This window comes from Corvus cornix, chromosome 12 (genome assembly GCF_000738735.6).
Source record: "Corvus cornix cornix isolate S_Up_H32 chromosome 12, ASM73873v5, whole genome shotgun sequence".
Taxonomy (NCBI): Eukaryota; Metazoa; Chordata; class Aves; order Passeriformes; family Corvidae; genus Corvus; species Corvus cornix.
In genome coordinates, this window is record NC_046342.1 from 13,460,012 (window position 1) to 13,474,453 (window position 14,442).

Sequence of the window (14,442 nt, forward strand, 5' to 3'; positions counted from 1 at the left end):
TTTTCTGGATGGCAAGCAGAGACCTGTCCATGCAACAAACCCCATCCCGTCTGTTCATCAGCTTTCTCTGCCACTACTTAACAAAATCCATACTGTGCTCTGGATATTACTCCACAGAGCCCTGCTGATGGGCTCCCCTGCCCTGCCCTTCCCTGGGGACCAAAGAGCCGCCCCAAGGCAGCTCAGCATTTGGAGCTACAAAACCTCCTCCAGCACAGAGGGTCAAACCTGTAGTGGGCTCAGGGCAGAACCCCCAGGCAAAGAGCATCTGTCTCGGTCATGTCCTGGCCTCACTGGTTATTACTGGTGCCATGGGTGGCACCAATAACAACACAGCAACACCTTTGATTTACACCTGCCAAAGATTTGGACCATTCCCCCAAGCCAGGCGGGGGACAAGGTTCAGGGTACTGAGAACGATGTTGCCGTGCGTGCCCGGGTTTTCCAGAAGCAGAGAAATTGGTGTGAACTTGCCCATGTTACAGAAATAAGTTTAGTGGCTGCAGCTCTCGGAGCACACAGCTAACCATAAAATAAGTAATGAGTTAATATTGCAGGCATTGATCAGCTAGTCTTACAATTAATGCTTCCAATAAATAAAAAAAGCTCCCCTTTTATTCAACAGAATAAGAAATTAAACACTTGTGGGCTCATTCTAAAGAATGAATGAAATTGAATAAGCTACCTAGCACTTGAGATTCCCAGCGAGTGCTTGAATAGAGCAAACCTCCTGAGTTGAATGGATTGCCTTTTGGGACCAATTTGTCTCTTTTCACTCTTTATTCCTCCTTTTTTGCTGACAGATGTACAAAGGCGGAACTGCGCTGTGCAGCTTAGCTACATGCACCCACAGCAGCTGTCACTTTTGTCGAGCAAGTTAATCAAGCAAATGCCACCATATCCCACTTTCTATAAGGAACAACATGTTATAGACAGTAGTCTTGGGAGACAGGGAGGGAGGGAGGGAGAGAGACTTTATTTTAACTTTGAGTAGCTGGTATTTTTTTTCCCCTCTGTGTGTAAAAAAAAAAAAGGAGAAAAAAAGAAACAGCCAAACCTGGTAGCACAAGCTGACACTTTTGTTTTCCCATAGAACAAATATTTAATATGATTTTAACTCTAATTTGTACTAGAAGGAGAGCTGTCTGGTTTTAATTAAATTTAAGGGACTTAGGGGAACAGTTAAAAAAAGAAATAGAAGCTTTTTGTTTGCGTTAACGCTTGTTGATAATAATATATTGATTGTCAATTGCTAAGCCCAAAAGATTAGTGTAGTAAATACTATTATCTGAATGCCACAAGTGAAGTGTTAGCTTCCCGTCCCTGCTTTTCCCTTTGTGAGGCACTTTGAATCACTGGTTGTTATTTATACATTTCCTTTGATAAAACCAACTTGTGTGGCTGATTTTTTTTTTAAACCCTGCCTCATTAAGTGTATAATAGCATTTACGTGTGGGGCTTTCTGCTTTTTAGCCTTTTAAGCTTAAGCTTATATTCCTCTCTCACAACCATGTTTCAAAACTTGGGATGTTCACAAACAATTGGATACACACCAATATTGTATATATCAGATGCTGTCTTGCTATTGCCAAAGACTAGAACAGAACATTATCCACAAAGAGTAAATAAATAGTTACCATCCTGCTATGCCGCTGCATGCCAGATAATAATGCTGTCCGGTCATTATGCAGCTTTTCTATGGCACATAATTCTTTTTAAGTTAGGTATGAGAAGACAACATCAAAAGTAGGTCTGTCGGCGTAGCTCCATGGAGCACACGGCAGAGCACCAGGAGGGCTTCAGGCAGCCCTCAGATTGCTGGTAGAAAGGTGATTCACCCCCAAATTCACACCCTTTGGAAAGTATCTTTCAGAAAATAAATCTAAGTTTTGGTGACAGATTGCACTGTGCTAATTTAACTTATCTGCAGGGTCTTTGCCTTGGTGTGTTCAGGAACCGCACGCACGAACCGTCAGTGTTTGGGATTCGTGACCCCTTTGCCAAACTGTGGACCCCATGTCTGCACCTCGCCCCTGTGAGCGAAGCCTCCGTCAGCCATGTTCAGCAGGGCTCTGGGCTAGTGGTCCTCACAGCAGGCAACATGACCCTCATTTTCTGAACTAAACCTCTCTATAAAACTCCACATTAAATTCTAGAGATCTGGCAAAGTGCTAGCAATTTGATAAAAATCCCCATAAACCTTGGGGTGTTCCTTTTTTAAAATAAAATTTAGACTTTGTTCTACTACAGCCTTGTGAATAAGTCTGGAGTCTCCCAGGTCACACTCACACCGAGCTATTACTGAAGCAAAAGTACTTTTTTTCCTGGTATTTTATGTATCACTATAATGCTATCACTGCAAGTACACACAGTGCGTTCTTCAACATCCACCCCAGAGCTGTGAATTCTGGATGCCTTTTACTCTATTTCATATTCCTTAACTACGAAATTTCATTCTGGTTGACAATGTAGCAATACAAGGAAGTTACAAAGGCTCTTAATATGAAAATAATTTGTATTATTATTTAATAAAGTCACAGTCCCTAACGTTGCCTAATAGGGTTAAGCTGCTAGCCAGAGTGACTCATCATCTGTCTAGGATGCAAATGGCATTCCCGAATTACATTATTTTTTCCTCCCTTTACCAAAAATAAACCACAAAACAACTTTGAATCGCGTAAGAGCTCTGCCTTCCAACAGGGAAGAGCATTCAGAATGAATAGAGAGTGCAGACCCCAGCGTGTGGAAGTGCCGCACGCTTTTTGCAGTACATATGGCACCTGAGAGCACCCACTGTTTGGGGATCTCTGCTCCAGGGTGTGCTCAGGCTGCCACCTCACCCATAATTGGCTGGACGCTGGACCCAGCGGGGGTCGGCAGGTGCCACAGGTGTTAATGGGAGGGAGGCCGGGGCTGCCAGGGGTCCTGCCTGTGCTGGTGGGATGGCACAAATTCCCTGCTCTCCGAAGGGGCACAGCCTGACATTCATGCTCCTTGCTGCAGATTTCTCCCTGCTCTTAACCCAAAATTTAATTCCTTTTCAGAGAGGACAGGGAGGATCAATATCTTTTGTGTTGGTGGTGCCAAGGTCCCCAACAAACACATGCTCAAGAAGCTCATCCCTAATAGCCCCTGCTCTTGGTGCTGCACAAACCAGTAACACCTACTGTATCCTGTGCAGCTGTGACTTCACACGCCAGGGTGGGTGCAGATTTGTTTGTGCTGACCCTCAGTCGCTTTGCAGACAATCTGTGCACTCTCAGCACACAGGCAAAGGCTTCCCACAGCAGGAACACAGGCAGAAAGGGATTTGCAACACTACTGCTCCTTCAGGGGGGGACAACTCTGATGTTGGGGATATGATGCCTTGTACTCATTTAGGTGTCCCTGAGCTGTATGTCAGGGTGGTCTGCTCTGCTAGCCAGACACCAAAGTCTCTGCCTAGCAAAGAGCCATACACTCACATCCCTGGCAGAACTGATGGGTGAATGTGCCAGTGACTCCCTGAGCCTTCTGCCCTGGGGAGAATCTCATGGAAAAAGCAACCGCAATGCTGGCTCCTCTCTTCCTACAGCCAGGGATGTCCTGGTCTCAATCTGCTGGGGTTTGCTGTGAGCAAACACCAACACCAGCCCATGCATAGATCATCTCTGAATCCATCCCAGCCACGTGCTGCTGCACTCACTCTGAGGAGGGCAGACCCACCAGGCCATGTGCTGCTCAGAGCTGGATGGAGGGCAGCGGGCAGAGAAAACTGCAGGGGAGGCCCCTGTGCAAACAACTACTGGTCCATGGCAAGGGGGTGCAGGAGATGATGTTCACAGTGATCTGGGAAGGAAGCCAGCTGCCACCCCCAAATTCTCTCCCATCCACAATGTCCTCAAACCAGGGGCATCCCATGCTTTAACCTGTCGGGTTTGCAGCCTGAGTGCCTTAGCAGGTGCCTCATTTTCGGAAACTGGACAGTCCTAATCCTGTTTACACACTGAATTATACACCTCCAGAAAATGCTCCCTTTAGGTAACAGGTAAAGCCTGTCCTGGCTACATGAACCCCTGAACTGGAAGACCTTGCCTTTCCAGGCTGTTCTGGCATGGAGCATCCCACAGCCCTGCACACAGAGTGGGGGCCTGGGCACACTGCCAGGTGGGCTCTGGGTGCTGAGCTCTCTCTCCTTCACTGCAGATACAGCTCTGCAAAGTGCACAGCATTCACTAGGAACTGCCAAATTAAATCCCCAAAAACCTGCTGCTTTGCAGGAATTTGCAGACCTCCCTTTTCCTAAATGAAAGAGCTTCTGCATAAAAACGTATAAAGGCGCACACACACAAAACCACTCCTGTATAGATGCTTGTTCTCAAATACAGTTTTAACCTATAAAATATTCTCTGCTTATTTCCATTTTTCAAAAAAGAAATGAAGCTGACATGTTAAAATCTGAGTTTCTATATAAAGCAGCCTAGTAAAATACAATATCCACACAATATTTTTCTGTCCTGATTCCAGAGCCCTGTTAGTGTGAGGCAGTGATGGTAAAACTGGCTGCAGAGTTGCTCAGTAAGATGCACAGCAACACATGCTATAGTATACTTTCATTACACTTGTTATCAGTTTAAATTGGAAGCTGTCATTAAGTGGGACTTGACAAACTTCATCTGCTTCTTTTATAGTGGGCAAATTCCAAAAAAGTAGCTAGAGGCTGGCTGGATATCTTGGCCCTGATTGCAGCAGTTCCCCTGGTATCCTTCCTGGGGTTAAACACCAGATGAAGCGTGCTCCCTGCCCGAGTCCCACCAGGCATTTTTGAATGCTGATATCATACATCCAGGGTGAGGTTTAAGGGAGCACCGGGAAAGGAAAGAGCCGCAGATCAAGAGAACCAAAGTGACTTGGGATGGCTAATCTGGCACGCACCGCTGGCTGGCACTGGCAGAGCAGCAATTGTGTGGGGCTGGGATGCAGGGGGAGAAAAGGAAAAGAGGGATTGAAGGCGCTGCTGGAATCAGACAATTCGTCATTGTCTGTGCAGGGGCCTTTGGCTCTCCCTGTGTGCACTGAGAGTTCTTTTAAAGGCTCTTTGCACAGCCTAGAGGGAGGGAGCAAAGCCGCCGGCTTGGCCCAGCGGGTCAGCCCCGCACACCTGCGGGCACCGGGGCGTCTCGGCCCTTCCCACGCTCCTCGCACCCCTGCACACAGGTGGGACCCGCGTGGGCTGCGGCTCACCAGCTCCTCCAGGCTCTCCTCCCTGATGACCCACAGGACTGGTGCTCCAATTAGCTACAGCCCCTTAAACTTAGCTGGAGGGCGGCTCCAGCTCAGAGTGCACCGTGTAACTTGTCCGCAGTTATAAATGTGCAGAGAGCTCCTGGTCAGGGAGCAGAGAGGCTGCTCAGAAAAAGGCTCTCTCTGGATGGAGGATTCCATGCTCCTGCTTCCCCAAAATCTTGGCTACTCACATCTACCAGGAAATAAATGATCTTTCACTCAATGCCAGCCCCAAAACACAAATCTCTGATGCTCAAAAGCACGGTGCAGATGATGTTAGCAAGCCTATGCTGACCTTAACGTAATGGAGCAATCAGTCTGCCTTCTTAGAATGATTAATGGAAAATCTCCTCTGGAAAAGAAATCAAATTAACTGTCTTCAACCAAATGTCTACTGGAACACGGAAAGCTGTTCTGATAAAGATATTTAGGAGGGGAAAAAACCCCTTTCAAGCATGTAAAATCCAGTGACAGATCTAGGATTTATTTTATTAAGACTCTACCTAAAATAAATTAAATGGAGCCTACTTAAATGAGCACTTCAGGAAAGAAGCCTTGCTGAGGGGGAGCCAGGAGGCCATGCACCAATGCATGCCTGGGCCATGTGAAGCTCATGGAGGGGAATATCAGAGGACAAGGGCTCCAAGGAATGGTGTCAGTGCTAAGCTCCTCTCCCCACTCCTGTGTGACTCCAAGAGGGCACATGGGGAGAAAAAGAGGCAGCAGGACAGTGTACTCTATGCCCTCTCAGGACAAAGAGAATTTGTCCCCTAGAAGATATACTGACAACTGCCACCATAATTTAATTTTTTTTACTAGCGAAAGTCCTGCAGTGAGATCAACTCCAGGTCCAGGTCTGAGCCTTGCCAAGCCAGCTCTGGCTCCTCCAAAGATGCACAGGGAGGGAAAGGTAAGCTGCGCTCCCTTGAGATCAATGTGCCTAATTGTCTTCATTTCACAACTCACTCCGGAAGCGGGGAGAGGGGAAAAAAAAAGCAAAAAACAAGGCAGAAGAAATAGCTCAGTGGAGGCCATATCAGGATGGGAGTGGGAGAGAGTTAGTGCCCTAATGAGCAGTCTAGCTGTGTAGGAGGGAAACAGGTTGTTGTCTGTCTAAGAGAAAGCAGTGAGTGTGGCTATAAGCAGATATGAGATGGGAGCCCAGCGCACAGCCTGATATCCGTTCTTCCTCTGATCCTGCAACCCGGCCTCCTGTGAGTAATTCTAACTCAGAGTGAGTAGCTCCACTGACTCACAACCAGGCTTTTGAGATCGAAGAGGGGAAGGAGAAGGGAGGGTGAGAAGGGCTCTGTTTTGGCATTTGATTGCGCCGTGTAAGGCTTGCGGTCTAGCAAGAGATGCCATGATCCTACAAGCACGCCTTGAAGGAGCTGCCAGAATTCAAGTGAGTAACCCTGCTGAGGGCAAAAGTTTTGATTTTAAGAATAAGCTAATGCCTCAGTGTCTGCAGAGGACTTGCTGAATTAATTGATCTAGCTGTGTTTTGTATTTTTTCAATATACTCAGGTGTGCTATCAGGCTCCGAATGTGTAGGTACTGAAACATATGCTGAGCTCTCTGTGGATCCTCCAGTGACAAATGCTCACTCAGGCTCCTGGAAATGTGTATAAGGATTTTGCTGAAGTCTTGAGACTCACACAGTGTCCTGCATCCTTGTAACTCATCATCTCTGATATTCAGAGGTCAGATACCAGCAAGGGCAGCTTGCTTTGGAAACATGACGACAATCCTGGACCATGTCCCCAGGCCCAGCACTCCTGCTGGGTTCCTGGCTGAGGGAAGAAACCCAAAATCCATGAAAATCCACCAGATGCAACATCAGCCTTGGGATAGCACTGGGGTCTCCTGAAAGCCCAACTCAGTTGACCCTGAGGGACAGGATTTGATGCTGGAGCCTTAGCCAGGGGCTTTTGCCTCCCTGAAGGTGGCGGGAAGGAGATGCTGGCTGCTCTAGCTGATGAGCCATGGATTCACCTTTGCCGATGGGAGAGGACCTGGAGTGATTGTTCCTCTGCACCGAGGACAGGCCAGGGCAGAGCAAACCCCGGTCTCCCCAGCGCCCTCCCTGCTACACCTGCCAGACCCTGCCAAACCCAGCCTGCCATCAAGACTAAGAGCCGTTTCTGTCTTGCAGAGAAGAACAGGCTCATTTCTTGTTTCCAGAGTAAATTCTCTGTCTGCTATCCCAGCTGTGACACAGACTGAGGGAGCTGAACACTCACAGTGACAGTGAAGTGGTAAAACTGCCTTCTGCAAAAAGCACGGTGGCTGCTGCCACCTCGGCGGGCAGTATCACTGCATGATTAAGTTCTTACCAGACCTTTTGGTAAAGGCAACCTTCCTGATCTGATAACTGCCAAGGACAAGCCAAATACGCGGGGTCAATCCATGCACACTTAATCCCCAGAAGGCAGATTAAGTGTATAATTGACCCATATAATCCATGTATCATCTCCAGTGAAATGTTTTCTATGTCCGGTTTAGGCAGACAGGAGGCCCATAAGACAGCGATCAGAGACACAGAATTACCATTGCAGTGGATTTCATCAAAGTTAGAGACGGCTTTTTAATCACTGATCTCAGAGACTGCTAGATTTAAGCAGATGAACTAGCACTAAGCACATCTGTTTTAATCCTGATCTTCTCTCGGGCTGGTGTCTTCAAGACGTACAAGGAGGAAAAAAAGAAATTAATTTTTTTTTTAGGTCCTCACAATCTTAGGAGCTTCTCTTGGTGTTTTGATCTCTCATATCAAAAGCATGTTTTTGTTTTTTCTGGTAAGATATTGAATTAATCATCACAGAGAAAAATGCCATCTGCACTATTCAGGGACTGCATCAGGATGCTGGAATTTACAGGATCTCAGGGAGCTCACCTGACATTCAGTAGCCCTTTGTGTATGTGCTACTCACTGTGGCTGCAGAGGAAATAGTCACCCTATGTTTTACATTAGTGTTTACCAATTTATGAAGAAGAAAGGTTGGCATTCACACTATCTACTAGTCAATCATAGACACTCTGGATCACATATGTTGTGATGGGTTGAAACCTATACTGTGAGTATCTAAGGGTGTTTGTAAAGATATACACACATACCTGGATCCAGAAGTAACTTCTGCCAAAGGGGACAACCCTCACAAGTAAAATTCCCACTGCCTACAGACAAAATGATGGATGTATAAACACTGATCCTATGAAATTCTGAGTGACCTAAGACAAAGAGGACCTGAATTTTGCAGGGTTGGTCTAAAGACTCAAGATCACTCTGAAGATATTTTCCCTTGTTTAAGATACACCCACTTGGTTCTGCCTCACTGTTCCTATAAAAAGTTCCATTCTGCATGTCAACTCCGCCCCCTCTCTGGGAAAAAATTTTACTGCCTATCAGGCACTACACAGAGTTTGTGATCCTTCTGCATTGTGTGCAAAGTACCATAAGGATTTAAATCCCAAAGCACCCAGCCAGGCACAGGAGCCCAGGGATCGGATGCTACAACGCTATTCTGAAACACTTCTGTTACCATTGCTCTCTACCAATGGGCCTTATTACAGTGTTTTAGCTTTAAATGTTATCAAATTAGTGAGCCAGGCCAAGTAAATAAGTCATGTAACTCTGCAGTAAACAGCACTGCCAAAAAGCTAGTTAGGTTTTGATTACCAGCAGAACTCCACAATCAATCTGTTCATTCAATGATCCCAAGAATACAGATTTTTAAAATTAAGATGACTCTATTTCAGGGAGGGGAGAAAACCCATCCTGACTAATCTGCAGAATTAAGAGGATTAACACAGAGACCACACAGAAATATAACAATAATCTGCCGCAAACACCAGTATCTCCCAAAGAGCAGTGCCCTGTTCTGTAGGCATAGGCAAGTCAGGTGATGCAGGGGCAGAGAGATGGTTTCTGAGCTAAGAAATCATGGCAAATGCCAAGAAAAGACATATTAACCCAGCTTCTCTGGGGACATGGCCTAACACACTGCAGCCTCTGCTCGTGGGAGGAAACAAACGGGGAATAAATGGAAACACAGGGCAGGATTGCAGAGAAGTGCGGGGATTAGGGATACCCCAGGAGTTCAAACCCCACGGAATGTGCAATAGACAACCTTGCACTGTGCACCTCTGCTCCTGCACTCCTCAGGACTGTGAAGAAAGGGGATGTAGCCCCACACTGTGAGTGTCTCTACTGTGACCCCATTGGGTGCACAGGACCTGCCTGCAGGCAGGTTTAAGCTGTTTGCTGGCACTGCTGCCTCTATTGTCATACAACATCCTAAACTGGACTGAGATTTGGCTGGGGCAAGCCAGCACCACTGCACTAAACCAGTTGAGAATGTGTTAATAAAATGTGTTAATGAAAGTGTTAATAATCTCACTGCCTGGCGAAACTGCAGCTAAGAGGATTGCTCCCCTGCCATGTTGGGCGAAGAGGGAACAAAGTCAGGTCCAACTCTAACTCAGCATCATAAATATAATTTTTGATTATTCCTCTTCTCTTTCTTATTAAAGAGGTAGTTAGTACCTAAAATGTCATTGGAAAATAAGATCAAAGGACCTTAAAGACCCCACGGCCATGCTGTTTTGCTGGGTTAGGTGAGAGGGGCAAAGAGCTGCAGGGCTGTGTCTAAGCTCAATAATGGAGTTAAGCACTTGCTCCTGCCTTTACTTGAACATGGATGAACACAGAACCAACTTAAATGGGGTCTGGTGACCCACATGTAAAAACCCTGTGCTGGTACTGACCCACCAGGAGCACCTGAGCCACGATGGGAGCTGACCACAGGAGACAGCTCCTTCAGCTGTAACATGACAAAGAAGATACATGGCTGCTCAAAATAGATTTCCAAGTTTTGGGTAACAAAGGCTCAGTACAATCCACTCCCTCCTTGCAAAGCAACCGCCCCGTAACTTGCCCTGCTCATGGGGACACACTCACGTACATGAGACACATGCAAACATGCCAGTGGTGTTAGATCCCAATGCTGTCCCACTGGGATGGGGAATGGGAACATGAATAGGAGCAGGAATGGGAACAGCTCCCACATGCTGCAATTCCTGCCTGCAGCCAGTGTAGGTCAAAACAGGCAGAGCAATGTAAAAACCCTATCCTTGATTATTTAATTCCACATGGATCAGGGAGACTTGGAGGAAGTCAGGGAGGGAAAGAAGGGTTTTGCATTTTTTGCTTTCCACCAAGGTAGCTGCTCTTTTTTTTTTTGTTCATGTCAACCGTTAATTTGTTTAAAATATAGCTTGGTAAAACCAAGTATGAGTGGATCAAACTGAAATCAATATTTGTGCTAATTACAGCCTTTTGAAAATTGGAAATAATGGCCTAAAAGGGTACAAACACACCAACTGTGAATCATAGGGAAAGCATGAGGGAAAAGGCAGTGTGGGCATTGAAAAGAACAGTCCAGATGAGCTCTGGAAATTTAACTGCTCGTGGAATAAATTTCAACACAAACGAGCAATGCACTCGCAGGCCCGCTGCAGATGGAAGCGACAGTCTTTTGTTTTATGTTTTGTTTTTTCTCCCCATGCCTGCTTGATGGGTGATTTGCGTCTGGTGCTCACGCTGCAAACTCTCCCCAGAGTGAGCACGAGCCGAGCCTGGAGGAGGCACTGCTGTGCTCCGTGCATGAATGAGGCATTCTCAGTGGGTATGGGTCATGCTAGTAGATGTACACAGTAAGATTATTTGACTCTTAATTCATGCCACTTGATATAATGTGATAAAACATTTGACATGAGAGATAAGTTCCATTTTAATCTGGTAAGATATTGGTGAAACAAAGAGTGAGAATTGTAAAGGAAGAAGAGGTTTCTGAGGGACAGGTAATGTGCAGAAACAGAGGTATCAAGTGAAGGAGGAAGTTGGTTGGGGAAAAAGAAGCTTTCCCTGCACAGTGAGGAAGCAAAAGAGTGAGTAAAGAAAGCACAAAAGGCTGTTAGAGTTCCAGACCAGGAGATTGAGACATGGCACGGCTGAGAGATGGAAGGAAGGAAAGTAGGGAAAGAAGCTGCTTCAAACAAAAATTGAGATACAGACAAATACCCTAGAGACACTGAAACACTAATGCTGCAGGATGGTCATCAACAGAAAACCTTTGCTATAGAACAGCTACAAGGACAGAAAGCCCGTAACAAAACAAGAGCAACAGAAATAGAGATACTTTTAACATGCATCCAAGCCTAAAAAACCCAGGCATCACAGGTCACTGTTCTCTCACAGTCCAATAAACTGATCTTGTCCAACCGAAAATTAGCTGCGAACCTCTGGGTCAGTTCCTACCAGCCATCTTGAACAGGAAGACCATGTCTCAAATTTACCTTTAGTGTCAGGCACCACAACATGGTCCTCCTTTATACCAAAGTCCATTCATAATCAGTTCTGTTTTGATAGCTTTTAAAATTAAAGTTTAGTATGTTTAATTTGCTGTCAGATTTGCAGTGCTTGTCAATGAAACAATGCAAAATGTGCAGAAGAGATGACCCTTAGCAAACACATCTGCCAAAAACGTGGCTCAAATTTTAACAGTAAGAACAATGACTGAGATGTTCTGATAGAGAGAAATTTACACAAGCTTAAACATATTAAAGAGCTCTCTTAGAAGATACTGTTTTTTTAAAATCCACACACAGACTAAGACACAGTGGACTAGAGTAGAGATTTAAAGCAGGCAGAGAGCAGATACAAGCCTCAGTCAGAAAGAAAGGAAAGATTTCTTTTTTAAAGGTATAACCAATAAATTTTCTCAAAATGTGACTTATCCTCCTGTCTTATTTTGTCACATTTTGGGTCTCTCCTGCTTGGTGTCCAAATAGGAGAGGGCATTTACTTACATCAAATAACCTTTCTATATACATCTCCTCATTGACCTTATCACGCAGGACATCCTGAGAGTGGCGGACAAATGTCACATAGGCATCAGCAACATCCATTCCTGGCTTCTGCATGGAGGAGAGAAGAAAAGAGAGAGAGAAAAACATGAATAGTGATGCAGGGGGCAACTCGTCTGTGCCCAGTCTCATCACTGCTTTTTCTTCTCTTCCATCTCTTGCTGTCCTTCTGCAATTCACCCTTTCCTTACCTGATGGACACTTACCTGATGTCACATTTCAACAGCTCTCTGCAGAATTTAACTGATTTTTAAAGAGTAACCTACAAGTATGCAATATTTTGGACATAACAGCATTGCTTTAAAGCAAATGGGAACTGAAGCAGCTGGATGGGAAAATACTTTAAAAAAAAATCTTGTTTGAGTTCACATTGCTTGATATATTGGATTCAAACTTACCTCAAAGGTAACCCATTAAAATATGGTAACACGAGTCATTACAAGAGCTGCCACAAAACTTAAATTTGTGTGGCACATTGTAAGTTTGTTAATAACTAGTGTCATTAGTTTCCATTACTGTGATTTACCTCAGATCACAGAGTATCATTTCTCTGCAAGATAGGATTGTCAGCCACTGTAAATTGAAGTTAGTTAACACATCCATGTAATTTCCAGGGTGAAAATGAGGACAGTTTGGAAAGCAGTAGGAAGGGAGTTTTTTAATACAAAGCAAACAATTATCAAGCAAAGGGCCAGTGCTTGGCCCTTGGAAAGGCAGTGACATTTCTTAACACCTACTGCAACAATGACAAGGTATTAATTTGAAAAACAATGAGGACAACACAAACGTGGCAGTAGTCAAGTGTTACACTTCCAAGCAATTTTCAGTCTGCTGATCATGCCCATTCCAAGGCAGGATTAGATGGATTGGTTTGTACCCAGACAATTGCAACAGAATTGCAGAATTAGATTTAACTAACATTTGCGGAATTAGATTTAAGTGGTGGGTTTCTGTTCAACACCAGGATTTCCCCTCTGTCCTCTAGTCAAACAGGTTTTTCTTTCTCCTTCCCCTGGAAAGGCAGTGGCTCACGGACCATGGGGTGGCCTCTGCACCGGTCTGGGAGCTGTGTGGATCTGGTGGTTGAGTTCATTAAAAATGTTGAAGCTGTCAAGGAAGCCACTGTAATATGGCTTTGTTTCCAGGGCCAGGTGGGGAAACAACTGAAAGCTAACCCAGGTGACTGTTTTCTGTTCTGATTTACACAAAGAACTAGAGCATCTGTCTGGCTTCGAGGAGGGGAGCAGACCCTGCTGCAGACCTCGCAAGGGTGTCCCAGGTACAAAGCTTTTGGAAAAGCTTGAAAAGGTTACATAGCATTTTACTGAGACTATTTCCCTGGAGATGCTTTGCTTTCCAGGAACACAGAGGCCTCAGAGAAGGACATGCTTTGCCCTAGAAGTTACTTAAAATAACTGTTCTGTGCTCAAATTTCTGATGACTAAATATTTAAGATGCACTGAAACAACTAGGAATTTCAACTGAAGGATCTCCACATTTTCAGGGCAAGAAATAAATTCTGAGTTTTGCTCTCAAAATCTTGTTTTTATTACTCCAAGAGAACAGGATGCCAAGATCTGCATTGGGGTATTTTAAACCAAGCAACACTTCTTACTGTTCAAGAGTTTGTCTTTTCCATGCTAGGCTCAAGATACGATAATTTTGTAGAGAATGTTTAAGTTGGGCTAAAGGGATGGAAACACCAAATGCAGAGGATGTGGTCCAAGATGTCTGATAAATTTATCACATTGTCATATGAAAGCATGCAGAGCAATCCACCTGCATTAAATATACACACATTATACATACACATCATCAAACTCAACTGAGTTGCTCTTCATTTCCACTGCCCAGTCTAACTGGGTGCAGGAACTGGTGTGGTATATTAAGATCTATTTTTTTGCATTTGCAGTTGCTCAGGATCTTTCTGCCTGTAAATGTTACAGTAACCCCTTATTCCAGCCAACATTCATATATTACACTTCAACTTAATTTAAATGTAAATTTCTGGCAAGTTAAGTGCTCTGTCTAAGAACGTTAAGGGCTCTTTTCCTTATGAATCAAGGTCTAATTAGAGGAGACGATGTACAGTTTTCCTACACCAATTACAGAAAAATGGAAAAAAATTATTTTCATTAACAATTTCCCAAACACATGTTGCTAGCTCATCACCATTTCCCCAAAGTAATAAAAAAGTCATTTTCCAAAAAAGTAAAATAAACCGACAATTAGAAGAACAAAAATAAAATA

General features: G+C 44.7%; 1 protein-coding gene across 31 annotated transcripts in view; it reads right to left on the reverse strand.

Annotated features, from left to right (window-relative positions):
- Positions 1 to 14,442, reverse strand: part of CADPS (calcium dependent secretion activator) — a 210,863-nt gene that overhangs the window by 10,528 nt on the left and 185,893 nt on the right. For all 31 annotated transcript variants that reach the window (XM_039558671.1, XM_039558670.1, XM_039558664.1 and 28 more), the window contains one exon: positions 12,136 to 12,243. In XM_039558671.1, coding sequence (XP_039414605.1) covers positions 12,136 to 12,243 — 108 coding nt within the window. The remainder of the gene's footprint in view (positions 1 to 12,135; positions 12,244 to 14,442) is intronic.